Source organism: Zalophus californianus, chromosome 2, assembly GCF_009762305.2.
Source record: "Zalophus californianus isolate mZalCal1 chromosome 2, mZalCal1.pri.v2, whole genome shotgun sequence".
NCBI classification, from domain to species: domain Eukaryota; kingdom Metazoa; phylum Chordata; class Mammalia; order Carnivora; family Otariidae; genus Zalophus; species Zalophus californianus.
In genome coordinates this window covers 49,373,847-49,401,361 of record NC_045596.1, presented here as the reverse complement: position 1 = coordinate 49,401,361, position 27,515 = coordinate 49,373,847, and the positions used below count along the sequence as shown (strand labels likewise).

Genomic DNA, 27,515 nt, shown 5'->3' with positions numbered 1-27,515 from the left:
TGGCATAAAAATAAATAAATAGATAGATAAATAAATAAATACAGCAAAGCAACAACACTTGCCCCAATCATAATGAATTCACAAAATGAGTCATAGTATCTGCTAAGTTACTAGTGCCAAACAATGTAAATTTAAACTCTGTTTGGCCCTTAGGCAAAACTGATGCTGTATTAACACATTACAATACTAGCATTTTCATATCATTATACCAAATACTACATGACACTCTAATGCACAGCCAACACAAGTGAATTTCTGAGAATACCAGGTCTAGTCAATGGAGCCTGGGAATACTTCTCTTATCAAAATCCAGAGTTCTTAAGTGGGCTTATGATGCTTCAAAGTCACTTATAATTAGAGGAAAATATCCGCAGTAACTATGGGATTCTTTCCAATTATGGATTTCCTGGTGTTTGAATTAAGATTTCTTTGGCTCTAAAATGAAGCCGACAAACACACTCAGACTATGTCTATCAATATTTCTGGGTTGGAGAGCTCATATAATTCTAGATTCTTGGTAAGCTGTCTGACTTCTTTACTGGCAGAGTATTCTATCAGAGTGAATTTGTTATTAAAAGATAATTGCTTATTTTTTGTTAAAGTAATCTTCCATTTTCTACCCATGTAGTAGTTTTATGTTATGGGAAAAATAAAACAACAGGGGAATTACAGTCACTGTCCTCAGTATGTGAATGAGTATGTGTTTATCCGTACTATTCTTCTGAAACTGAAAGCAAAGGAGTCTAACGTGATTTTTCTTGTAATCTGACCGTTTTTCTCATTTGTCTGAGGCTTATTATGTTTATCTGTGGATGACTACTGTAATATTTTTAGCACTACTTATTAAAACTCATCTCTTGAAGTCTTGCTCAATATTGCTAATTAACTTCTTCATTACCATAAGCATGCTGCTAAGCCACGCTACTGTCATAAAGTGTTTTAAATGAATAAACAAAATCATGTAATATAAACAATGATACAGCTGCTCATTGTTTATACAGCTCAGCAAATAATAGCCAAGTGCTACAGACTGAATCAGTGAATATTATTCCTTCCCATTAATGGAAAAAGAAAGGAATTTAGTATAAGCCGTGCATGTCAAATAACAGGGTGCTCACAAATTTGGGATGCAGTCGGCATTACATCTCTGCCTATAGTACTCAACCTCATCGGTACTCTGCCAAAGGGTGGCTCTGCCCTCCTCAACCCATTTCAAACAGTATATAATCAGTCCACTGGAAGTCTAAAAAGAATTGCTTCAGAATTTAAAAGGATCACTTCCATCACATGTTCACTCTAATTCATTTAAGATCTTGAGTACAGAGCTAGACACAAAATTAAGAATTTGGTAAGTATTTGTTAATAGTGAATTATGTAAAATTTTTAGCCTTATTATGTAAATTAAGGAAATCTAAAAGGCCTCCAAATGATCTCAGAGAGAATATACTTAGAATCTAAAATAAATAATCATGATGGTTATTAGTAAAACAAGAAACTGATCTATCTTTTAGATTTTCTTTTCCTATAGTTTAGAAATGCAAAAAAAAACTTGTAAGGTTTGTGTGAGGCTTTACTTTTTTTATTACTTTTGCTATTTCATACTTTTATTTTTTATTTATTTTTTTAAAGATTTTATTTATTTGAGAGAGAGAGAGAATGAGAGAGAGAGAGAGAGAGAGAGCACATGAGGGGGGAGGGTCAGAGGAAGAAGAAGACTCCCCACTGAGCAGGGAGCCCGATGTGGGACTTGATCCCAGGACTCCAGGATCATGACCTGAGCTGAAGGAAGTCGCTTAACCAACAGCCACCCAGGCACCGTATTTCATACTCTTTTAAAATAGGAATAACAGCAGAAATATTTTACATCCTAATCAGTATACAGCCTAAACAAATAAATCAAACTTCATGCAATGAGAATGACTGCATTTTCAGCTCTAAACTGGGGGAAGAGTTGGTGTAAAATTAATAGAATTAAAGGAAACGAAAGAAAAGATCTTTAGAACAAACAACTACTCACTGCAGTGAGCTAAGCCAAATACTTCTAGGGTTAACTCTGATGATACATACAAAAAAATTAGGTGAAGGGGAAATGTAACCTAAAGAAAAGTTTCTCTTAAAAATAGTTATTTCATTCACTGACACAGCACCTCCATGCACAATTTCAATTTAAAAATGAAAAAAAAAGATATACAATTTTGAGTCTCCTTTAAGCACATCAGAATATTTAATTCAATGGATTCACATTTGAAAATGTACAGTCCTATTGGGTCAAGGCCACCAGATATTTCTGTCTTAAAGGAGAACATGCAGAGCAGCAGGGGACTGGACCACATAAAGGTTACGTATCAGCCTGATTGAGGACAAGAACGTTCTCTGCACTTGCCCAGATCTCAGCTGGCAAAGCTGAGTGCCACTCGCGGCAGCCTTGAATAGCCAGAGTAAATGACCAGAATCAGAAATAGTGATTAGACTCAGACAGCAGCACAGCGTTTCCAAAGAGCTCTTCATCTGTCCATGTTTAGGAAAGTCAGTGGGAATGGACAGATCATATGCCATAGACTAGGTGTTAGTACATGTGGCAAATTATAAACATAAATGAAAGATTCAGAATTCTACCTACCCCTACTTTTGTGTATGAAAGAAAACTTTGCCCTAAATTAAAATATAGAAGTCTGAGGTTCTGCTCATGGTGAGGATAGGATTCTCTTGGTTACTACATTCCTTCAACTGTAGTGGCAGACCTAATTTGTTTTCCTCCTCATTTTCCTTTTCCTTTTCCTTTTCCTTTTCTTTTTTTGTTTTGTTTTGTTTTGTTTTGTTTTCCCAACACATGAACAGACCATGAGCGGTTGCAAAGCACTGCATGATTGCCTGGAGTCTTATTGCTCTTCTCACTGTGTTAATTTATTCCAGCTATTCAAGGTGAAGATGAATGGCACCTTGCTTTGCCAGGAAAAGCTTGAGAGGGGACATGTCCATCCTGTCTCACACTGCTGTTCTTTTCTGTCAACCACACAGGTAGTAATTCTATGAGGACACAAAACAGGGTCATTTAATATAACAAAGTGATACATTTTACTTCCAGAGAAGCCTTAGCCTAGAGAGGGGGTAGTTAATATATATTGCTCCACAGATTCTTAATGCATTAAGATAATATTTGAGCTAAGATATAAATCCTATTTAAACACCGGAGAATCTAGGGTAGTGATTCTTTTCCAAACCCAGAACCAACTCTAAAAAATACTATCTCTGGGCCTCACTTGATATATTGAATCAACATCTTAGGGATGATGAGATGGGAAACAGACAGGAAATTTGCATTTTTTTAAAGATTTTATTTATTTATTTGACAGAGAGAGACACAGCGAGAGAGGGAACATAAGCAGGGGGAGTGGGAGAAGGTGAAGCAGGCTTCGTGCTGAGCAGAGAGCCAGATGTGGGGCTCGATCCAAGGACCCTGGGATCATGACCTGAGCCGAAGGCAGATGCTTAATGACTGAGCCACCCAGGCACCCCAAGAAATCTGCATTTTTAACATGTTTCCTCAGTAGTGAGTTATAGAGCCTCTTTGCAGTAGTCAGTAAACAGGAAATGGGAATCACTTACTTAAAGGCAATCAACAAAATAGTCATAGAAATTCTAAAAACAAAGAAAAACTGTTTAATGTTTTTATTATATTCTATAGTATATACTAACCTTGTAGGGATTATGGATTATACAATAATTCTCAAATTTAGCAGGTTATTAAATATAATTACTGGTATCCATCCCCAGAGTTACTGATTTGATCTGGGATGCAACCTGAGAATTTGCACCTGTAACAAGTTCCTTGGACCACACTTTGAGATCCATTATCCCATATAACTTAGGCATCAGTTATTTGCAATCAGTTTGCACATATTGAAATTTTATTATACGAAGAAATATAAAAAGAGGCTTCCAAAATATTTAAACCCACTGATCACGAGAATAGTTATTTGCCTCCTAAAATAATTACACAAAATTGTGATAAAACATTCTAATACTCTCTGCATAAATGATTTTTAACATTATACCATGAAAATGTCCATCAGTGCTTCTCTCTCATCAAAAATATTCATCAAATATCTTGTTTTAATGGCTAATAGTCAATGTTCAATGACCATACTTAACTACTCTTTCCTAAGAAATATAAGCACGAACATAAAAAGGATATGTGTATAAATGACAAAATAATAATATTGACTGTTTAATTGTCAAAGCTAAAAGTAAAAAAAAAGTTTCATTTCTGATTAGAATTGACTCTCCTTTCATTCATATTCAATGTTGTCATATTTAAACTATTAAAAAGAAACAACAGACTTAAAATAGAGTCACTTGTGCTAAACCCACATCACCAAACCAAGGTTTAATACTTAACCTAATTCCAGTTTCAAATTTTTGCAGGAATGTTGTCTTAACCAGCTAGTCTGGAATTTTCTAGTCAGCACCAATGAGGTAATCTGCCATAAAGACCCTCTCCAACTCCTAAAGGAAGATGACGTAATCTGTTCTTTCCTTAAGCTTCCCCTTCCTGCCTCTAAAGTCTTCCATTTTTTTTTTAAGATTTTATTTACTTGTTTGAGGGGGGAGAGGCAGATGGGGGAGAGAGAGGGACAAGCAGACTCTCTCTGAGTGCAGAGTCCAATGCCAGGCTCGATCCCAAGACCCTGAGATCATGACCTAAGCTGAAATCAAGAGTTGGAAGCTCAACCCACTAGGCCACCTAGACACCCCTAAAGTCTTACATTTTGTACAGCTCCTTACAGCTCCTTTCTACTTGCTAGATGGCTTGCTTCCTGATTCATGAATTGTTCAATAAAACCAATTAGATCTTAAAATTTTACTTGACTGAATTTTTGTTATCCAACAAAACTTATGGTTTTCTTTTTGTTTTTCTCTTTTCAATGTTCACCCTTACAAACAACAGGTGAAAACTTACCGTTTGAACTGTTTAGTCAAAGTCAATACAGTACCACTAGACCCAATGATGTAGTGAAACATTGGAACTATTTCTAAGGTCTCTGGAGTGAGAGATCAGCCTATTTTGTTATTCCATATTTCCATATGAGAGTAGATTCAATCTGTGTTACACACTTTTGTAGGGCTCTGTAACCAAGGAGTAGAAGCGAAGCCTCTAGGAATGTCCAATACTTTTAAGAACTACACATTTTTCTTTTCTAACAAAGAAAAACACAAAAATACCAAAAAACTAAAAATAGAGTAAGTCTCCTCTCTTATAGTTTTATTCTCTCAGTAAGACTTTGACATTTTGTTATTTGTGAGACCTAGTGCTAATTAATTAGTGACTGTTCTGACACAATTAGAAAGCCTTCTTACATTCCATCACAGAATTCTAGATTATCAGTATTCTATCCATGTGGAGTATTAGCTCAATTTTTAGAAATGTATTTCACTACTTCAAAGACAACATATTCACCAAAGAAATTTGGTAAAACCCAAAAAAACTCAAATCTGAACAATTTAGAGCTTAACTTCCATTAAAACTTTGAACTATATACTTGTTAAAATATATACTACTACTACTACTACTAAAATGCTTATTCTCATACATTTTTAAAAGCTTTTTATAGAAATCTTCAAATATAAACAAAAGTACATAAAATGTATAATGATCTAAATTTCCAGTCACTTAAACCTGCTTTTATAAAATACCAAAATTTTAGCAATACGTAATGAACATTTTTTCATATCATTAAATATTCTTATACCCTACAACTTTTTTAGTTGCACGACTGAGAAATTTAATAAACGATCTAAAAGAATATATACAGTGGGGTAAATATATACACTGAGTTCTCACAGAATGGATTTATCCACACAGAAATAACTATGCAACTCCCTTTGTTAGTATGGAAAATTTGTACAACACAGATACATTTACTTGACATGAATTCAAATAGTTATGTAATTAAAATACTATAAACTTATACTTTGTAAATGTACTTTTTAGTATGTAGAATATACCTTGCACATAATATATCCTACTATCTCAGCACTCAATAGGGATATATATATATATATATATATATTTTAAAAACTCACTACATTTATAAACTATTAAAGGAGTTTCAAAAATCATTTGATTATGTCTAATTTTTACTTTGATTCTTTAGACTCTAACCCCAATATACCATGCAACTCCACTAGATGAATATTTTTATATTCCTTCTGTGAATTCTGTCCTGAAATTCAACACTTTAAGGCATACATCTCTTCTGATTAGCTTATCTTTTTCATTAAATCTGAGAACTAAAACCCCCACCTTCATTCATATATATATCTTCTTGTTCACCGTTAGGTTTAGAAAGTTATAAACTTTTCCGTACTGCAATACATGTTTGAACCCTTGTTGTGGTATTTTAAATTTCTAATTCTGGAACATGATCAGCCAAGTCAGTAGCCCTATTCATCCACTGAGGTACTCTGCCATGTTCCTGAAAGCTTAAAAAGTATGATTACACTAAAAGCTATCATAAGAATCCGGAATACCTGGCAAGTTAATACAGTCATATTCAGAAGAAAATTCAGTGAAGGTGATATAAAAATAATTTTTGAGCAATTAAATTCTCAAGAATTGTTTAATATGTACAATAGCTGAGACACATGGTAGTTACTATGGGTCATATCTGATTAAAATTCCAGAGTCAAACTGCCCTTTTCTAACAAGAGAGGGCTTCTTTTACTAAAAACGTAATGATTTCATAGAAAGAGGTAAAGGTTTTTGGTGCTCTGGGAAGTTTGAGTCCTGGCTTAAAGCTTTGAGTTATTAAAGCCACATGGTGCTATATTCCTAGAAAGGGGAAATGCCACTTCAAGATTTTTTTCTGACTTACCTTTTCACAGGTACCAATAGTTGATTTGGTATATTACTTTCTTTTTTTTATTTTATTTTATGATGTTATGTTAGTCACCATGCATTACATCATTAGTTTTTGATGTAGTGTTCCATGATTCATTGTTTGCATATAACACCCAATGCTCCACGCAGAACGTGCCCTCTTTAATACCCATCACCAGGCTAACCCATCCCCCCACCCCCCTCCCCTCTAGAACCCTCAGTTTGTTTCTCAGAGTCCAAAGTCTCTCATGGTTCATCTCCCCCTCCAATTTCCCCGCCCCCTTCATTTTTCCCTTCCTACTATCTTCTTCTTTCTAAGGGATAAGTGATCACATACTGTTTCCCTCTACCATCCACATTGACTGAGGCTTTTAAAGTCTCTGGTGCCAGCCAAAGGCTTGTCTCATTCATATCTTCTATTCCAGCTGCTTATTATTCACCTGTGCAACTGCACACAAGCTGCCCCATCTTCCTTTCCTACCACACCCTGTATCCTTCCACCCGTTGAGGGACAGTTTGGGGTACTCCACTTTTATGTTATTTTATACATAACATAATACCCTTGTACAAGCCCCTCTTCATATAAACATGAAAGTTTCTCTAGGGAGGAAACCTAGAAGTAGATATGCTAGTATACAAAATAGGCCTATCGTGTAGATAAGGGTTTTACCAGATATTGCCAAGGTGGTTATTACAATTCACATTCCAACCATCAAGGTATAAGCATTCCACACTGTGTCCTTAATTTTATCTTTCACCACTTAAGGAAATTAAATCGATCTTGGAAAATAGCTTTTTAACATTTTTAAATGCATGCTCTTTCATCACTTTCCCTTTGAAAAAAGAGAACTCATTCATTTCTTGTCCATTTATTTTTAGGAAACAAAACATATTTATTTCCTTTTATTTCGCTCTTTCCTAACTCCTTTCTTCCTTCATTTTGCTTTTCCATCGTGTTGCATGTTGCCAATCTTGCCCATAGATGGTGAACATAGAAGTTGCCCTAGCAATACATCTGAATTACAAAAATGGAAATAATAATATAGATTAACTAGAATTAAATCTAATAAAGAGCCCCACATCATATCCGTGCACCATAACATCACATTTTATTATATGCTGGGTGCATTATAACTTTTTCCATTGTAAATACAAAATGTTGCGGCTTTATGAATCAAATACACCTGAGCTTTTTTGAAACTCACATCGACATCACAGGTTTCTCTGGGCAGGTGACTACGTTTCTCAGTCTTAGTTTCCTCATCTGTACCTCATGGCATTTTTTTAAAGGGTGAAAGTGTGTGTGTGAAACCTCGTGCAGTTTGGAGGGGATGGTGGTACTCTACAGTACCAGGTGCTTGGTGCTTGTCCTCACTCTAACTCAAGGTTGATGTGTCTTTGCTGCCTTTCATTTCTACTTCAGCTAAGCTACTTTACTTATATTCTAGTACATCTACATTGCCTTCCTGCCTTCCTTGCTCCTTGGCTGTGGTACCTGTATTCCTTTTAATGACCGACAAGTGCCAACCAACAAATTCCTTTTAATCACCGACGATTCAGAAAGTCAGACAGATTAGGATTCTAACTGCAACTCTGGACCGTTTGCATTATTTACCTTCTCTGACTCTCAATTTCTTCATCTGGAAATGAGGATGATGCTTCCTTTGCATGATATTTGTAAGGGTTAAATTTGATAATCTATGTAAATGGCAAGAAAAGAACATTAGGTAAATAGGGGATACTACTATTTTTTGACAACCCACTTTCTTTCTCTTTTTATTTGTTTTCACTATTCTTTTAAGATTATTTATTTGAGAGAGAGAGAGAGCACACCAGTGGGAGGGGCAGAGGGAGAGGGAGAGAGAACCTCAAACAGACGACACACTGAGCATGGAGACCCTCTTGGGGCACAGTCTCATGACCCTGAGATCATGACCTGAGCGGAAACCAAGAATCAGGGCTAAATCAACTGGGCCATCCATGGTGCCCCTGTTTTCACTATTCTGTAAGCTCACTGAGGATAGGGTCAACGCCCGCCCTGTTCATAGTTGTAGCCATAGAGCATAGCACAGGGCTATATTTAAAGACATGTTTACTGAGGGAGGAGGGGAGGAGGGAGGAGGGGAGGGATGGAAAAAGGGAAGAAGGGAGGGAGGGAGGGAGGGAGGGAGAAAGGGAGGGAGGAAGGAAGGAAGGAAGGAAGGACAGGAGGGAGGGAGGACCAATCAATTACTGGGCTTCTGACTGAAAGCCAATTTTGACTTCCTGCTTCTGCTTTCTATAGCAAGTCTGATTATGTGCCTGAATGTCACTTTTAATCTTTGGCTTTTTCAATTCCACTTTCAAGTTTCCTCTCCCTAAACCACTGCCACTTATGTCTCTTGGTGGGCTTCTCATAAAATATAAAAGTCTAAATTTTTTGTTTAATATGTAAGTATGTAGTTACAATAGCAATATTAGCATAGATTTTGGAAAGTTTACTGTTTTTAAAAATCACAGTCCATTTTATATTTTTTATTGAATAGGTTATTTCTAAATAAAGTGCCATTTTCTTTTTTTTCCAAAGGCAAAAGTTTCTTCAAAGACATTTCTTATATTTAAAAAAATTAGCATAAGAGATCATTCTAAATCATGAAATCAACAAATACCTAACAATTCACTCATGTCTGTATATTTTTGGTTGAATCATTTTTTCTAACATTATTTTTAAAAATCCAAATTTTAAAGCTAAAATATTTCAGTCACAAGACATTTCTGAGAGAAAGGACTGGATAATTTTAATTTGTATCTTAATTGGGTAAGGGGATGCAAAAAGTTCAACCATGAATTGTACTATTGAAGAGCATAAAGAGAAACAGGCAGAGTTCTTATCTAAGCAAATAAAAAGGAAATGTTCTCCACTTGTTTTTAGGGGAATCTGATAGGTCTCTCCCCAAAAACTGTACAACACAGAATTTACCTGTTATTTATGTATCTTAAATTATTTGGTCATTAATCATTATAATTTGAGAATTTAGCTTCCTGATAGAAAAGTACTTAAGAGGGAAATACCCTTGTTCTTAAAGTCGTACTTTTGATGGTCAACCCTATTCTAAGGTACTTGACCACTACCTAAAACTTGAAGGAAAAACAAACAAACAAAATAACCAAAGAAATAAAGCAAATGTCAGGCTTTGCTATATAATAAAATCAATTCTCATTTACCCATGCTAATGTGGACAGAGGCAGAGTATTCCGAAGTGGAACCTTTAGATAATCAGAAATCTCATTTTAGTCACTATTGCCAACCCTCAGGAGATGTCTGAATAATGAGCAGCAGAACTATTTCAGTTCCACCTGCCTGCCCTCTGCTGGACATGCTCATGAGCAGGGAAATGGCTACGGAAGGGACAGCTGGTGTGAGCTGGGAAGCTTATTCACAAGTAAATCATCTTTTTCTGACTGTGTTGCATGTAGAAACGATTTTGATTACATTTCTAATAATTATACATTTATCAGGGACATCACTCTCTAGAAAAAAAAAAAACCCATAATAAGTTAGTATCATTTGTGAACCTCCTTACCCTTTGCCTCTTGTCTCCTACATGTCCCATTAATGGCTAACAGAGGGCTTGGCTGTAAAAAGGCAGGTCAAGCTTTGCTCTGTACGGGACTGTGATTTGATATTCAGAGCCTGAAAAGCAGGTCTCTTTCTGAAAAGGTTTAACCTTCAGTTATGAAGAAAGGAAAACAAAAGACAGGTCAAGACAAACAGAAGAGACTTCAGCTGATGTTGAGTGGCAGTGGACTAGTGAGGGCACATTTTGCAAGTTTTGGCTGGGCTCCCTCAAAAAGCACCAGCGGCAACGCCCTAAGGCTGGAGCCAGCACTCCAGGCGGGGGAAACAGCACCGGGAGGAAGACAGGGGCTCCTCTGCAGACCTGGCAACAGCTGATGCATAAAAATACAGACTGGGATGAAATGAGCAACAAGTAGCTGATAGCTGACTATTTTTTCTTTTTGTAAAGCTCACTCAGTTACTAAGACAGTAGAGACAATGTAGCCTCTCACGAGGAACTGTGAAGCAATCCTAACCCACAGGCTCAGGACAAGTCTGATTTAAGATCAGGCTCCTTTCAGGCTCTATTTTGTGATTAGGGTGCACCATATTTAACTAAACCGTTCGGGAAGCAGATTCAGCTACCTATGAAACACGTGACAATTTCAAAATGTTCAGGATTCTTTGCCCAGCACTCACATTACTCAGCTGTCAAAGTAAAGGGCTCAGATATATGATGTGAAAATTACATTTTAACGAGGTGTCATGTGTGTTTAAAGTTCTTATTCATCACTACATAGTCACAGCCTGTACTGGAGATACAAATGCACTTAATTAGCATATTATAAGGACAGAAGGTTCACCTTATCTGCATTGTTAAACTGTTCTGTAAAGGCTTTTTGTTGTTGTTTTAGCTTCTGTTATCCTCAGCACATAAGAAAGGATACATTTACATAATCTCAAATGGCTTTCGAGAAAATATGGATTGTGTTCAGGAAGCAGAAGAAGAGTCATAAGACAGTAACTGCATGTCTTTATTGTTCTGTTGTTCTTCCTGATTGCCTGATGTGTTTCACTAAATCTCAACCAACAGATTTTTAGGTCTGTTAGACATGCTAACTTTAGGAAATTTTTGGAAGTGGGCTTCTCTGAGTATTCTTATCATCAACCTAAAGCTACTTCCTCCTCCTTCAGTAGCAAATACTGGAAAACTCTATATGTTTGGCAAGGCAACTTTAGATTGTTGTATGAAGAGTTAAGAAGCGAACCAGAAGAGGAAGAGTCAAAGAAAATACCTCACATTTCAGTCCTATTTATTAATGAATAACGGACTTGGCATAAGGCAGTTTGGGACAAAGAACTGAAGAGTGAAAGTCAGTCCACAAGTAATAATAGCTAAGGGGAGGTAATGCAACTGCTTCGCTCACACTGGATGTATCAGGATATAAGGTAGTTCTAGAATTACAATGCCCACCTGAGAATCACTCAAATAACCTGTGGAACAGCTAAGTATTATTTGGAGGGCTTGAATGGCTATCTTACAAGAGAGCCAGCTGAAGGCAATGATGAAAATATAGTTCCTATCATATTTTATAAGATAGGAAAAAGGCTCAGTTAAAAGTACATTTGAAAAAAAATTCTAGGTCTGATAGCTCTAGGTATGGGTTTCTGCTCAGAAAAAAAGAGAGGAAGCACTTTTACATTTACTTTATACTCAGGTGCTAATGCTTCCAAGCAGTTTTGATACAGGTGTCCCAAACTGAACACGCTGTTCTGCAGACAAAACATGTTTTCAACAGAAGACGATTATTATTCGTTCCCGAATATAACACACGCTCTGTTTTTTTGAACTTGAAGAAAACCCTGGAATTCGTCAACTGAAAAATTTGAGAATATGTTCTTAATATAAAATTCATTGAACAGTTGCTCACTTTCTTCCCTATTGTAAGACTACCAACTTTAATTTCCTCTAATTACTTCTGAAAGAAAGCGCATTAGGTGTTAATGTGCTTTGGCACGTCTCCCTGACACCTGCTAAACTTGCTTAAGGTTACCAAAGCTCTTTCCAGTCTGAGTGAAGAAGGGAAGAAGCTGGGTGCAGGTGTTGGGAGTGGAGGTTACCAAAGCTCTTTCCAGTCTGAGTGAAGAAGGGAAGAAGCTGGGTGCAGGTGTTGGGAGTGGGGAATAACTGGGATGAATCAAAACTTCTAGAGCAGAGCACGGAAGTGTGAGGCCAACAGTGAAGGGGACTGCCTGAGAGGCATATATGTAATCCTCATAAAAAATTTTTGGGATATTCTTATTCTCTGATAATTCATTCTTTGATTTCTTAAATCATTCAACAAATCTTGACAGAGCACCTACTATGTATCAGGCACTACATATGGACCTGTAAACAAAAATGAGTGAAACAGTATCAACAAGATTATTTCAGTGTGAATCAAAATCTCATTAGTTCTGGAACAAAAGCTTTTTATAAATTGGGAATTCTTCGCATTTGTATGTTCTTTAGCATGTGAGATATAACTATATTATTAAAAACTGCTTCTACAAAATTTGCAAATATAAATTATTATGTGAATAGCAATATCACATAAATACGGGTTCATTTTCCATTACTTTCATACTGGAAGACTATAGAAAATGCTGACAAACTTGCATTTAATGTAATGCAAAATATATAATGACAGTTCCGAAAATGTTTTTAGACAAAAACGAGAACAAATTTTAAGCTTTTTAAAACTTGGTCCAGAAGAGCAGGCCCATTAAAGCACTTTTCAAGGAGAAACTTCACTTAAAATTAACAATGAACATTTGGAAAACAAGTTTAAAAAATCGCATTAATATTAATTGGTTTATACAGCTATTGTTGAAAACAACCTGTTTCACAGACTGTACCATTCCCAGAATGGTTTCCTTTTTAAAAGAATACAGACCGATGTCCTGTAGCTGAGCCAACCCAACAAAGGCAGGACACTTAGCAGTTTGAAAATGGGTGCTGGGAAAAGTAAGGGACTGAAGTTAAATGATAGCTGAAACTACTTTTAGGATATTTCTGAGACACTGTTTTCCTTGTTATTCTTCTTAAAGTTCACCATTTCAAAATTTAAAATGGATTCTTGTTAAAAAGAGAAAATACATCTGATTTCACGGTTGAAGAACAGATAGAACTTTTTGGAGCACTAAGCTATGGTAATCTTACCGGGAGAACTACAAATTAGCATCTAGAGAGTGCCTGGCATATGGGGAGACTGAGATCACTTCCATCACATGACCGAATCTAGAGGCACAGCCTCACTAAACACACGTTCCATGACCAGTGTCATAGGAGGGGACATGAATCTGGAGTTGGGTTGCACTTCAATAGCTGTGGGGTTTTTGAGTAATAGGAGCTCTAGTGACTTAAGTTCCTCATTTAGAAAATGTGGATGAGAACGATTTTTGCAGGGCTGGTCTGTAGCTATTTGGTTAAGTTTGTTATACCTACCACAAATATCATCTCATTAAAATCTAACAATAATTTTCGGAGATTGGGTTATTTTTTCCATTTTGTAGTCGAGAAAACCAAGACCAAGAAGCTGAGCAACATGCCCACAGTCAAGCACTGGAGGCAGAATTCAAAGCCAAGTCCTTCAGACTCCCAAGCTCACTTCAGAGCAACATGCTACTGGCGTGTATGCTTCCCCAAGGGGTTTTTATGTGTACAAGAGAAACAGACTTGCCCCCTAATTTCTAACACCCAGATTTTTTAATGTGCAGAAAAGTGATATTCAGTAGAAGTATAACACAGGTACCCCTTTGCATTAGAACTTCAGAAGTGTGAATTTTCATTGATTAGAACTCATTTAAAATCAGAGCAAAAAAGCTCGCTTCCAACAGATGGCAACAGCAAATACACTTTAGAGCTACAAACTCAGAATTAGCCTTTTTGACCTAACATATTTATAGTAAGTTGGCTGTACATAAACTCATGAGAAGATCCATAATAAGAATTCACTAAAGGCAATTTCTTTGAAAAATGTCAACCTAATTTACTGAAGAAAAACACCCAGCTGAAACTGTTTGCGAGGAATAAGATGAACAGCCTCTATTAATGCTAATTGAAATTCTCATATCCACACATACAATGCATAACATTTACTTCTACACTTATTCTTTCCACCTCTAAACTCCACTAAGTCCACACCAAAATGCTGGCTTTTAAATCTGAGCATTAATGCATGAAAATTGATAATTTTTCTTGTGATTATATTTACAAATTTAATACAGATGGAATCTTACTCATGAATGCGAGTGTATTTGGGCAAGATGGTTTAATATTTTAACTCCCATAAATAAACACATAAAATTAAATGAGTGGTGTACTTTTCCTTATGTCCACAATGACTGATCATATAAATATACACACACATATAAGTATATTAATCCACTGGAAATATCTTTGTGTCAAGTCTAAATACTAGGGACTATGGTATTGTCTTGCTCTTTCAGGATAATTTAAAAAACTAAACTAAGAATTTGCTTCAATTCAAGTCAAAACCTGGAAAGCTAATTAAATTTAACCTATTTATTATTAGAGATAAAAATAATGTATAATGTTTCCAGTAAATAAAACTTGAAACATGTTACTGTCTCTTCTTCACTGATTAACCAGAAAAGATGAGTTGTTATCTGCAGGCAATTAAAATTATGTCCTATTGCAATTTAAAAGTCAGAAGAGGCTAAGAACCACACATAAATAGAGTTTTCACTGACAAAATATAAATTTTAATTTAAGAATATTACAGCTATGAAAAAAAAAAGTCTTCCCAGAATACTCCAGATGGTTGACCTTTGCTTAGGTTTTCAACTGAAGGGGTGTATCAAATTGAAAAAGCTTACCTGTACAGCAGTGAACCAGGTACTGTACTTGGTCTAAGAGATTTTTTGAGGATTTAGTAAGGAGAAGGTTGCTTTTGTTGCTGTTGCATACTTAGGCATAATATTAGCATTGCAGGCCACTGCTGTCACTCTGCCTAAGGCCTCTCGAGATTAAAGAAAATGCCAACTAATTTCTCATTCTATCAGAGTAAGAAGTGGAAAGCTATTCACTCATTCATTCAACAAAGAGTTACTGAGCCTTTAATTTATAGATGCCATCTATTATATGGTGTCCATATGGAACTTAGAATCTAGTTATATAAGAAGATGTGTGTAATGAACTAAGTTAGGAAGCAAAACGGCATGCTAGTAAAAGCATGGTAAGAGCAGTGCAGAAAACAAATTATATTAACATGTAAGTACTGAAAGACACAAATGTAATCTTTGAATTGCTATATTTCTATCAAAATTCAGACACCTATATCTTAGTTTTCCATTATACTTTATCATAAAGAACAGCATTATTGCTAGTTAAAATAACTGAACCTCTAAACTTAGATAATTCTATTCAGTTGTATAAGTAAAAATTTAAAATAATAAAGCAATTTACGACTATCTTTAAACAACATTAAGAGGAAATGGTATGTCCTAGAGAGGAAATGGTATGCCCTAGAGAGGAAAAAGACAATTTTAAAGAATTGGGGGGCACCTGGGATCGAGCCCCACGTCAGTCTCCCTGCTCATTAGGAAGTCTGTTTCTCCCTCTCCCTCTGCCCCACCCCCCTACTTGTGCTTTCTCTCCTTCTCTCAAATAAATAATATCTTAAAAAAAAATTGGAATTAAAGATTACCTCTGGTTTACTCAAAGCAGTGTTTTGCATTGTTTTTTTCTTATAAAATTGAGGTCTATCTTTTTCTGTATTCATCAGTTATAAACATTTTTCTGTATGTATCAATTAGATACACTCAGACATGTGCACACTCAAACTGAAAATGTTCCCAATAGGGTGGTCATTTATGACACCCTCTGCAAAGTGAATATATTGGCATAGGGCTCCTGAAGCATTATATCAAAGCAGCCCTTGACATTTTTCCAAGTGGAGAGCACTTCTGAGGGCATGTCACAATTAATCAGACAGGATGGCATTCTATTTTAGTAAAGGTTTTGTGTACTTCACTACACAAAGAACTAACCAGCTGATAATAAAAATGCCCTTCAGAGAAGGGCTTAAGATTGGAGACTAGCTGTACAAGGGAGAAAAAAAGTTTCTTATACCTTTATTCTTATAGCTGAAAGTGCTTAATGGCAACATTTTTTAGATGAAAAGACAATGAACAGTTTTCAGGTATTTCAGGCCAGAAGGAAAACAACAGAGGAAGTCTAATACATATAAAAAAAAAAAAAAAAAACTTATCAAAAACAAACTACAAATATCTCCCCCTTGAGTACCATCAAAAGTCAAACTTACCTGATCTACTATCCAGAGGTCCAAAATCCAAAGAGTATTTCACGACGTGATAATTATTCCATACGTAAAGAAGGTTGTCCCTGGGGTTGTAATCCACAGCTGCTATGTACTGGTATGAATTGGGAAAGGGTACATCCACCAAACTATCCTTACTTTGGTCGGTGTTGTAAATGTAGTCAATCTTATTCCCCGTGGCCTCATTGTCGTCATCCTCATATACAGATTTGACCACATACAGAATCCCGCAAATCATAAATGCATTGGAAGCTGATCTTTTATCATACGCAGTATCCCATGTCCCTTCAATCCGCAGGGTGTAAGGGTTCAATTGACTAATGACAATTTTACCATTATTTTGTTCTGTTGCATAGATTACCCAGAGCCCATTTTCATCCACTGCCAGGTCTATGTCAGATTTGCCTCCCCATCGGTAAGGGGAGGTATCATGGTAATTGGCATTTGCTATGATCGCCTCTCCACTCTTTATCCTAGTCCGCAAATCAAATTTTACTATGTTCCTGGTGCGCTCTTTGTTGAAAAACAAAGCTCCATCATACACTACAAATCCTGTGCCATCCACCCTGTGAGGAAGCTTGTAGGTTGTAGTTGGCCTTCCAGCAATGAAGTCATCCTTGGATGAGTACTCAGTCAGGGTATCGGTTCTGTAGGGAGTCCAGGGCATATAATAAATCTTGTCAGAAGCCTGTAGAGGGTCCTTGCACCATGCCCCAGATTGGTGGTCAGATTCAAACAAATGTTCACTCTGGTATACTCCTTTTAGTAGTCCAGGACAAAGAAAAACTGTTGGAAGGGAAAGAGTTAAAATAATAAATATATTAATTTTAATATTTTGTCAGAGATTTTTATTTTTCACCAAATGGAATGTAACTCTAATAAGAGATACCCACCACCACTTAATTCTTTTGTGGCATTCTTCTGAGTACACAAAGTGTCTCATATTAATTCTGACTTTTGCTCAAAATCATTTTGACTTCATTTGCTGAAAAATGTGGCCTCTCAATGAGTATTGTGTTTCCTTTGATTTTTACCTTTGTAAACATGTGATACAATATTTTTGGATATACATATACAGGTGTGATGTATGTCTATGTATTCTATAGACATAAAATAAATACAATTGTTTATACATAATATTTTATGTATCTTATTTGAAATTAAATATATATATATATAGTTTTCCCTCTGATGACATTAGCCATTTGATAACTTATCATTAAGAAATAAATAGAAATCCAATAGTAATTAAGTATAATAATAAAGGAAAAGAAAAGCCCTGTAATACAGGCCACTGAATCTTCTAGCAAAAAAAAAAAAAAAAAAAAAACAAAACCTCTTAAAGCTGCTATAGCACACACAGAGCATGCAACCCACACAATTAAAAATGAGTGATGGATGGATACTGGGAGGAAAAAGAGAAAGGAAGAAAAAGAAGGGAAAGAAGAAAAGGTGAAAGGTTACAGAGAAGAGAACCCAAGATCTAGATTTTAATCAGTTAAAAATGTCCTGTTAAATACAGTAGTATTGGAACTTAAAAACATGTGCCTTTTACTGTTACATGAGAAGAACATTAAAAAAAACAAGATTACTTGCTACAGTATTTTGCTGCTCATACTTCAGGTTGAAAATGGGCAGGAATTATCTGATTCACTTCATTTTTAGTATGATTCTGTAGTGCACTGTGTGGATAGTGGTAAGAAACCTTGGCTGGCTGGTAATGCAGGGGCTATAAAGCAATGTTTCCCAAAGAGTGGTCCTTGAAGCACCTGCTTCAAGTGGTATAACTAGATGTTACACAGAAAGAAAACAGGGATCCTTAGTCATATGTTTAAGAAACATCATATTAAATAGAACTGTGGCAGAGATTCAAATAGCTTTGGTACATCAGTGAATCTCCAAGGCAGAAGTAAGGAAGATGAACAAATTTCACAAACTAATCTGATCACGGAACCCTTTCTACAGAGCCTATTTAAAGTGTAGTGTTCTGTTGAACCTGCTATGGGAAACACTGCTCTAGTATTTTTGCAAAGCAAATGCACTGAAAAATAATCATGCAGTCCACTGTTATGTTTGAAAGGATTAGAAGGGTACTGGGTGGAGAAATTAAGAAATCAAAAGGAATTTGGATGTTGACCCATGTTTTAATGATTAAAGTACTGTTCTCTTGATATTAGTCATTTGCTCTTTAATAGCAACTATAAACCTAGATCTAATGGAAAAGGATCTAAGATAACACTCAGTGAGGATGTGCAAGTTATTAAAAAGGAAAGTGCATTACTAAAGTGTCCAAAGTTTTACTTTTGTAGAAATGAAAAGTTCAAGGGCAAAGTTGACCACCAAAATCTTCCATAGCAAGGATAGAGGGCCTTCATCAATTTATACTCAATAATAAATGGGAGAATTTCTAATATGATGACTACAATTATAAAGAATGGATAGGCATTGTTGTCAAAATTGTATATAAACTTTAGGTTGGTTAATAATGAGCCCATAGTTACCAAAGTAATTTTTAGAAGGTATTTCAGAAAACCATCTCCCCTTTTCCACCAATAGTTAAAAATTAAAGGAGGGATGCCTGGGTGGCTCAGTCAGTTAAGCGTCTGCCTTCGGCCTAGGTCATGATCCCGGGATCCTGGGATCGAGTCCCACATCGGGCTCCTTGCTCAGCAGGGAACCTGCTTCTCCCTCTCTCTCTCCCTCTCCTTGTGCTCTCTCTGTCAAATAAATAAAATCTTAAAAAAAAATTTCAAGGAATGGGGAAACCACACCAGAGCTATGGAAAATTATCTAGTATAGAAATAAAAACAAATCTAAAGCAATCACTATCCATCACCATCTACTGGATTTTCTAACTACTTATTTAAAGGTAAAGAGGAAGAAAATGCATGGTTGAAAATTTTACATGATTAAACTGTTTTAGGATAAAAGGATCAAACCAGCACTGGTCATCACAACAGGTTAAAGTGAAGTTGAGCAGCAGAAGTAGTAAATAAATTTTCATAAAATAGATAAGAATTAATACAAAATTATTTTAAATGTTAAACTGTTAAATAACTTAGCCTATAAATAGTATATAATTTATGAAAGGTATTTAATTACCTTTTTGTTCCACTTCTATTGGAGAGAGAGAAGTACAGAGAGAAAGGAGAAAAGAGAATAGATTAATGGTACGGTATTGGCCAAGCACTTTTTATTCACCTCTTCCAAACTGAAAGTAAATAATTTATTTCACTCATACTTGCTTTTTGAACATAGTTTTTTTTTAATAAAAAAACATTCCCCTCGTAAAATTACTTTTTAAAAAAGCAATCATATTATAAACTTAAAAAACACAGTACAGACTTAGAAAACATAAGGCAAAAGTTATTCAAGCTAAGACTGAAAAAAACACAGTTTCAAACTATAGACATAGGAAATACAATATTCATAATAAGAACACCAATATTTCCCTTTGAAAGTTAGGAAGGTAATTATACACATAATGCTTTCAAATAGCTTGACTAAGTCTCATTTATAAAATATTATAGTTTATACCACTATTTAACATAATAGTCTTGCTTTTTACCCATCTCAAGGATTCAGAAGAAACTACTCTGCAAGCATTTCCTAAGCCCTAAGATTTTCCATGTCAGTCTTATGAGAAATAAACCTCATGAGGCTACACATTTATGGGGAATGCTCTCATACTAAATAAGTGGATTCAGAATCTTTACTGAAAAAACTGCTCTCCCTCCCACTCATCAATATTTGATATTGTGGAAAAAAACTCAGAATAAGCTGTTATCAGAAGGTTGACATAAATATTGAGCCTCCTGTTCTGGCCTTTTCTGAAATTCTTAACCGAGTCAACATACCTTTGTAAGAACAAATTGAAATCCTCAGCCATGTTATGGCTATGTATCTCTCAAATTAGATTCCATTTTTACTTTTAAGGTACTGACCAATACAAGTCATGAAAAATTGGGGAAATTGTAACATATTCATGTAACTCACAAAGCAGCATCTTGTTTATCTTATAAGCATTTGTCTCATGAGAGATAATTTGCCTAAATCAGAAAAAAGAACAGGGCCAACAAAAAACAAGGGGAAGAGCTGGGGAAAAATGGGTTCAAAACACAAACTTAAAAATCACAGATTACAGTTGATATAAATCTAAAAAAATTCAATGGAATGGATGAACTATTATTGTACAATAGATAAAAACTCTAGGGAAATTTCAAAACAAGGGAGAAATACTGTTTTGGGTAATTACAATTACATTTGGGTGAGACTTTTGTGCTTTGACCTAAGCTCTTTTGTCTTCTATTGTCAAAATCACACAGTCATTTCTCTCAATTGACTTTTTTGAAAGCTCAGTATCACACGTGTTAGAAGACAAAACTAGCCTATATCAAAAGTTATGCTTGGGGCACCTGGGTGGCTCAGTCAGTTGAGCCTCCGACTCTTGATCTCGGCTTGGGTGATGGTCTTGGGCTGTGCACTCAGTGGGGAGTATGCTTGAGATTCTCTCGTTCTCCCTCTCCCACCCCCCACTCGCTCTCACTCACTCTCTCTAAAATAAATCTGAAAAAAAAAGTTATGCTTAAAAAGTTGCAAATGGTTTTTTTTTAAGATTCCTTATCTCATTAATATACAAATCTTATTTTAATAGTATTTCTAGGGCTCTTTTAACAACTCTATTTATACTATTATAATTTATCATCATTCTCAGTCTTTATCGAGTGACTGCAGTGTTCACTGGATTATATGCCTCATTACAGGTCATTTAAATGCTTTACTTAGGAGATGCACTTCATTTTGTGTTTAGAATACTCACAAATCTGCGTTCAGACTGACAACTAAAAGAAGCATAAGAAAGCACCTTAAGAAATTATTTAATCAGTCTCGAAAGTTTGGACTCAAGGCACATTACAATGAAAGTGGAGTCTGGAAATGGGAAGTCATACTGAAGTTTACATTTTTCAGCAACTAGACTGCAAAAATATAGATAGAACAAATTTTGTTCCTTGAAATACTTCTAAATATGTATCCTTTTGAGATTTGTATATAGAGGATTTATAGTCTTTTTTTTTTTTTAAAGATTTTTTATTAACTTACTTGACAGAGAGAGTGCACAAGCAGGGGGAGCGGCAGGCAGAGGGAGAGGGAGAAGTAGACTCCCTGCTGAGCAGGGAGCCCAATGTGGGGCTCAATCCCAGGACCCCGGGATCATGACCTGAGCTGAAGGCAGAGGCTTAACTGACTGAGCCACCCAGGCGCCCCTTATATTCTGAAGTATAGAATGTATATACACACAACTTTAGTTTTATTTCACATAAAACTCTTTGTTTTATTCTACAACACAGTTATCCTAACTTCTTGGTGACTAGTATTTCTTCAATAAATATGTAATGAGGGAGACTGGATATGTGATACAAAGTATTGGCAAGGTATTTGTTATCCTGTAAATACTATTTTACAATTCAATGGATATTGTTATTTTTTAGGAACTTTTACTTCTATTTTCTCAATTGTCATTAGGTAAAATTTTACTTTTAATTCTCTGGTCTTGGTCTAATTTGAGATAAACTGGCATAAGCTGTAGCATCAGTAAAGCTTGCTTCTGTTACTTGCTGGTTATTCAAAATTAAGATTTATTAGGCAGTTTCACTTTGGAGAAAATTATTATGTTCTTGCCTATGTCATGACTGGCTGTAGCTCATTTATCATTTATTTGCCATTTTCAAGACTCAAGTAAAACAATCCTATAATTTAAGTTGAAACAAGCACACACAAATCATATTCCTGTAACAAAAACTGGCAAGGCAAACATAATTTGTCATTGAAAAGCTTAGTAACATTTAGGATTAGCCAGTCACTGTCATCATCTAATTCTGATTCTAGAAGTTTCTTTCCCCTGGGGGAAAAAAATACTCATACAAATTGAAAGATACAATTTAACACCCTTGCCACTATATCCTTCATAACCTCACAGTGCTTGGCACATAATAAGTACTCAGTGAACAGCTACTGAATTAATACATAATCCAAATAGAGGTGATTAATTCTGCTTCTTAATACTTTAAGCATGTAGCAAAAAGAGAAAGTAGTGAAGAGAATCTGGATTTGCTATACACAATCATACATGCAGGGTATTCTCTGTATAATGTCTTTGTATATTTTAATGGATGTGGAGGAAAGTACAATTTAGGAGCAATATGTATTTCCAACTCATTAAATGTAAAACTGGAGGGGTTTTGAAAAGAAGGAAAATAAGAAAAACTATATGGATAGTCTTGAGGATTATACTGGCAAGAAAAAAGGGCTGCTATAAAACAGGATGCAATGATCTAAAAACACAGACCGAAAATACTCCCTTTTCTCCTCTCTGTAATGAGATCATAAATAAGTGAATTGTACGATGACATCTGTGCTCTGCCTTCTTCAGTACCTCCTGTCTTTTGGTCTGGTCCAATATCCTGAATTCTGCCATTATAGCTGTCATTGCTCATTTCCAATCCTCTCTGGAACTAGTTACTCTTTTTCTCTTTTCACTTTTAATCCCCAAACTATTTTTATTGTCCATTCAGCCTCTGCAAATATGTTTATATATTTCCTTAAAGTGATTTCATTGTTGTCCTTTGTCAAACCTAATGTCATAAGCTATATCCTGTGGTTAGAGTAAATGACAAATTCAAACTAAGGGTAATTTTATTCCGTATAAAAGGCAGAAATGGAAAAAAAAAGGCTAGTAAATTTTCCCTTCATTTCCCAACAGTTCATAAAAGAGATATAATATATAGCCAATAACCATATTATTGTTTAGAAAAATAAGATGTTATTAGTTCTATCCATATCTGTACCATATGCAGTACTTCTGAATTGCATTTTTTAATTAGAAAAGGTATGGATGAGAGAGCATATGTGTGCATTGCCAGGCTTTTCCAAATTGCATTGCAAATTACAGAGAAATAAAATTGTTGTGAGCTAAAAATTGTGAGAACTAAATTGTCATAACTAAGAACTATGAAATTGTGTCTAATTCTAATGTAGCTTAAATTTTCTTTTCTTTTAAACTGTTAAGTCATACCATACATTTTCTATGTTATATCATCCGATGATGCCTCTATATTTCTGTAATATAAATAAAAAACACTTATGGGGAACACAAGATAGTTATAGAACATTAAATAATTTATAAATACCTATTTTTATCATTGAAACTTGGTAGGATTTTAAACAGTATTATTTTCTTGGTTACATTTGGCCTGGACTCCTCAAATACATTTGGGCTACACTTAACACCAGCCAGCTGGACAGTGAAGGAGATAGCAATAAGACAAACTAAGTGAGTAATAAAAAATCAGTCTTGGATGAAAATTTGCTGATGTATCTTCCATAAACAAAGCCATCTATAAGTGGATAATCAAAAGTTTACAATAAGACTTCCACTTGAATAGCACTTTATAACTTAAAATGTTTTCACATGAATCACTTGATTTAATTCTTCAAACAACACTGTGTTGTGGTATTTATTATTCCCATATCAGAGACAAGTCAACCGAAACTCAAAAGGTTAAAGGATGTGACCAGAACAACACTGGTAGATGGCAGAGTCTGTCATTTATCTAATATACACTGGCTCTTACAACATGCAAACTCAGTGAAATTGTTGTATTCTCGCTCTCTATTTTCCTCATGTCAATAAATCCAGGTAGGAGTGCATGTTAGAGGGATAAAGAACACAAATGGAATCTCCCTGAGGGTAGGCATTTTAGGAAGGAATGTTCACTAAGCATGTACTGTGTGCTACACAGTGCACTGAAGTTTTGCATACAACACTAACTTAATCATCTCACAGCAACCTTATGAAGTAGATATTCTCCTTGTCTTAACTTTTCAAGTGAGGAAACAGGTACAAAGAAGCATTAGTCTTTTGGTTAGTGAGTGGTAGAGTTGGAATTCAAATACAAGTTTTGATCTTATTCATTATGGCATCTCCAGTGCTCAGCACATAGAAAAAGCTCAATTAATATTTCTTATGCTTCCATGCAATGATGAATTGCACCATAGTATTTTCAGAGAATGAGACTGGATGCCATATTCTTCAGTGCTATTAACCCTGAGACTAGTGATGCAAAGCATCTCTCCAGAGAAGACAAAATAATAAAAAACAATGGTTCCTCATTTCTTGGCCAAGGAAACAAGATATTTCTTATCACCAGAAGGAAACCTATGCTGCATACCTCATGTCCTGTTACTTCTCATTATTTCGAAACAGAGAACATTCTCTTTTTCTACCTCACATACACCAAAAAAATACAGAAGCACTTCAGTAAACAGAAATAAAAAGATCTGTGAAGTTCATTAATTTTTTTGTTATACTGCATATCAAAAATTCTGACAGACATCTGTCTCTTTCAGTAAACAAGGTGCTAATCCTTTATTTAATGAAAGACGGGGTAATCTCTGCAGCTCAGCTTCTAAATTATGTTTTTCAAATAATATCTGTGCATCAGTGAGTAAAAGTGCTGCTCAAGCACCTTGTACTACAATGGCTTTATATAATGTGTTTCCAAAATTATTACCTTCTAATGAATTTCATCCTGGTGTGTGCCGATTGAAAATGTCAATAATTCATAAGATGCTTTCACTAGCCACATTCTAATTTAAACATTTAAATACAGTATCTATAGATGATGCAGAAACTGAGGATGCCTTTTATTTTGTAGTAAATTTCCATCGTTCTGATAGATCTGTAAAATCTTTTGGTTAATTTAACCTTTTAAAAGAAAATGGTGCTATTAGTAGGCTCTTTGGGGAATATATTGGTAATAGCCTTTATAAAAATAATTTTTCAAAGGTATTATTGGTAGTAAAGTCAACATTACATTTGGTTCATCATCAACGATATACCCTTGTCATAGTGATTTATGTAACAACCACATGGCATTTAGAGTTGCTGAACAGGGGCGCCTGGGTGGCTCAGTTGGTTAAGCAGCTGCCTTCCGCTCAGGTCATGATCCCAGCCCCATGTCAGCTCTCTGCTCAGCGGGGAGCCTGCTTCTCCTTCTCCCTCTGCCTGCCACTCCCCCTGCTTGTGTGCACTCGCTCTCTCTGGCAAATAAATAAAAACTTAAAAAAAAAAGTTGCTGAACAAAAACAAAGGGAGAGTCCCTTTGCATAGCTATAGATCATGCTATTATATACATAAAAATAGATGTATATTTATATTAGGCCCATGGAACGTATTTGTTATTTGCAAGGCCCTTAGAGCTGTGAATACAGAGAGAAGTAATAATAATCATAATACCTAACAATTTCTGAACGTGTACTATGTGAATTGTTATGTGGATAATTTTATTTAATCCTCAAAGAAGCTACAAATTTGATGGTACTATCATGAACATGGTACAGAGGAGGAGCTGATCTCTGCCTTAGGGAAACTTACAGTCTAATAATCTCAGAGGAACCTGTGTAAAGAGATTAAAAACAGACAAGAATAGAAGTGAATAGCAGAGAGAGGGAATCATGAAGAGAAGCCAAAGTTAAAAACACCAGACACAGCAGTTTGACTAAAATCAAATTTCTTATGGAAAATGTCACCATTTGTTCCTGAGAAATTTATTTGACGGATTCCTATTACTAGGTTCTATACATCCACTGCTTATGCAATAAATAAGATATTCAAAATTAATCTAATCTAACCCTAGGTTTAGTAAATATGTTATAATTACTGAGGTTTGGGGGCTGGATTTTATTTTGGATGTCATTTAGTCTCAGCCAATATTTTACAAATAAAAAAAATGAAGCCAGAGAATTAGATATTACCCCCAAATCACAATTTACTTTTTAACTCTTATTAGTACTAAAAACAAATTATGAAATAATGTAATATTTTTTGATTCATTTAACGATTTTATGTATTGTGAGGGCAGGAATGATTGTTCTAATTTTCTGATGAGAAACATCAAAAGCTACAAGAAATCAAGTTGCTTTGCTTTTGACCCAACACTGTTCCTTCAGTCTTACAGGAGCTCTTAAGATCTTATGCATTTGGACGCCTGGGTGGCTCAGTGGGTTAAGTGTCTGCCTTCGGCTCAGGTCATGATCCCAGGGTCCTGGGATCAAGTCCCACATCGGGCTCCTTGCTGAGCAAGGAGCCTGCTTCTCCCTCTGCCTGCCTCTGTCTCTCTTTCTCTGATAAATAAATAAAATCTTAAAAAAAAAAGATCTTATGCATTAATCATGGAATTGGAAGTTTGTATCATCACCTCCTGTGAGAGAGAGACGACAAAACCCACAGAGTCATTCAGTAAGGGGAAGAAATACCCAATACACATAAAAAACATCCTGAGGAGTAGTTTAGGAATCTGAGGAGCTACTACATTCTTTGGTATTTTGTAGAAGTACTCCAGATACCCCAACCAATTTGGGACTGGATTCACTAGCCAAAAAGCAGAAAAGATTTTGTACATATAATATCATGGTTAATAAAAACAAGATAAATAATATAGATAGGATTCCTAGAACTGTAAATAAAAACAAAAAAACTTAATCTCAGAATTCATTAGCAAAAACATACACACCACATATATCCTATACTTGTTAACTATATCTCTTGAAAGGTAGATTTAAGATTCTTACTCACTTTTTTTTTTGGTGTTTGATAAAATTGAGATGCTAATATCAATTCACCTGAATAAATTCCAAGTTTTCAGATTCATTACTATAAATTTCCAAAAGTGTGTTTCTCATAGTATTTTTCCAA

General features: G+C 35.3%; 1 protein-coding gene across 10 annotated transcripts in view; it reads right to left on the bottom strand.

The window, feature by feature from the left end:
* Positions 1 to 27,515, bottom strand: part of ADGRL3 (adhesion G protein-coupled receptor L3) — a 1,229,798-nt gene that overhangs the window by 686,126 nt on the left and 516,157 nt on the right. For all 10 annotated transcript variants that reach the window (XM_035726124.1, XM_035726125.1, XM_035726123.1 and 7 more), the window contains 2 exons: positions 19,865 to 19,879; positions 16,748 to 17,548 (listed from right to left, as the gene is read on the bottom strand). In XM_035726124.1, coding sequence (XP_035582017.1) covers positions 16,748 to 17,548; positions 19,865 to 19,879 — 816 coding nt within the window. The remainder of the gene's footprint in view (positions 1 to 16,747; positions 17,549 to 19,864; positions 19,880 to 27,515) is intronic.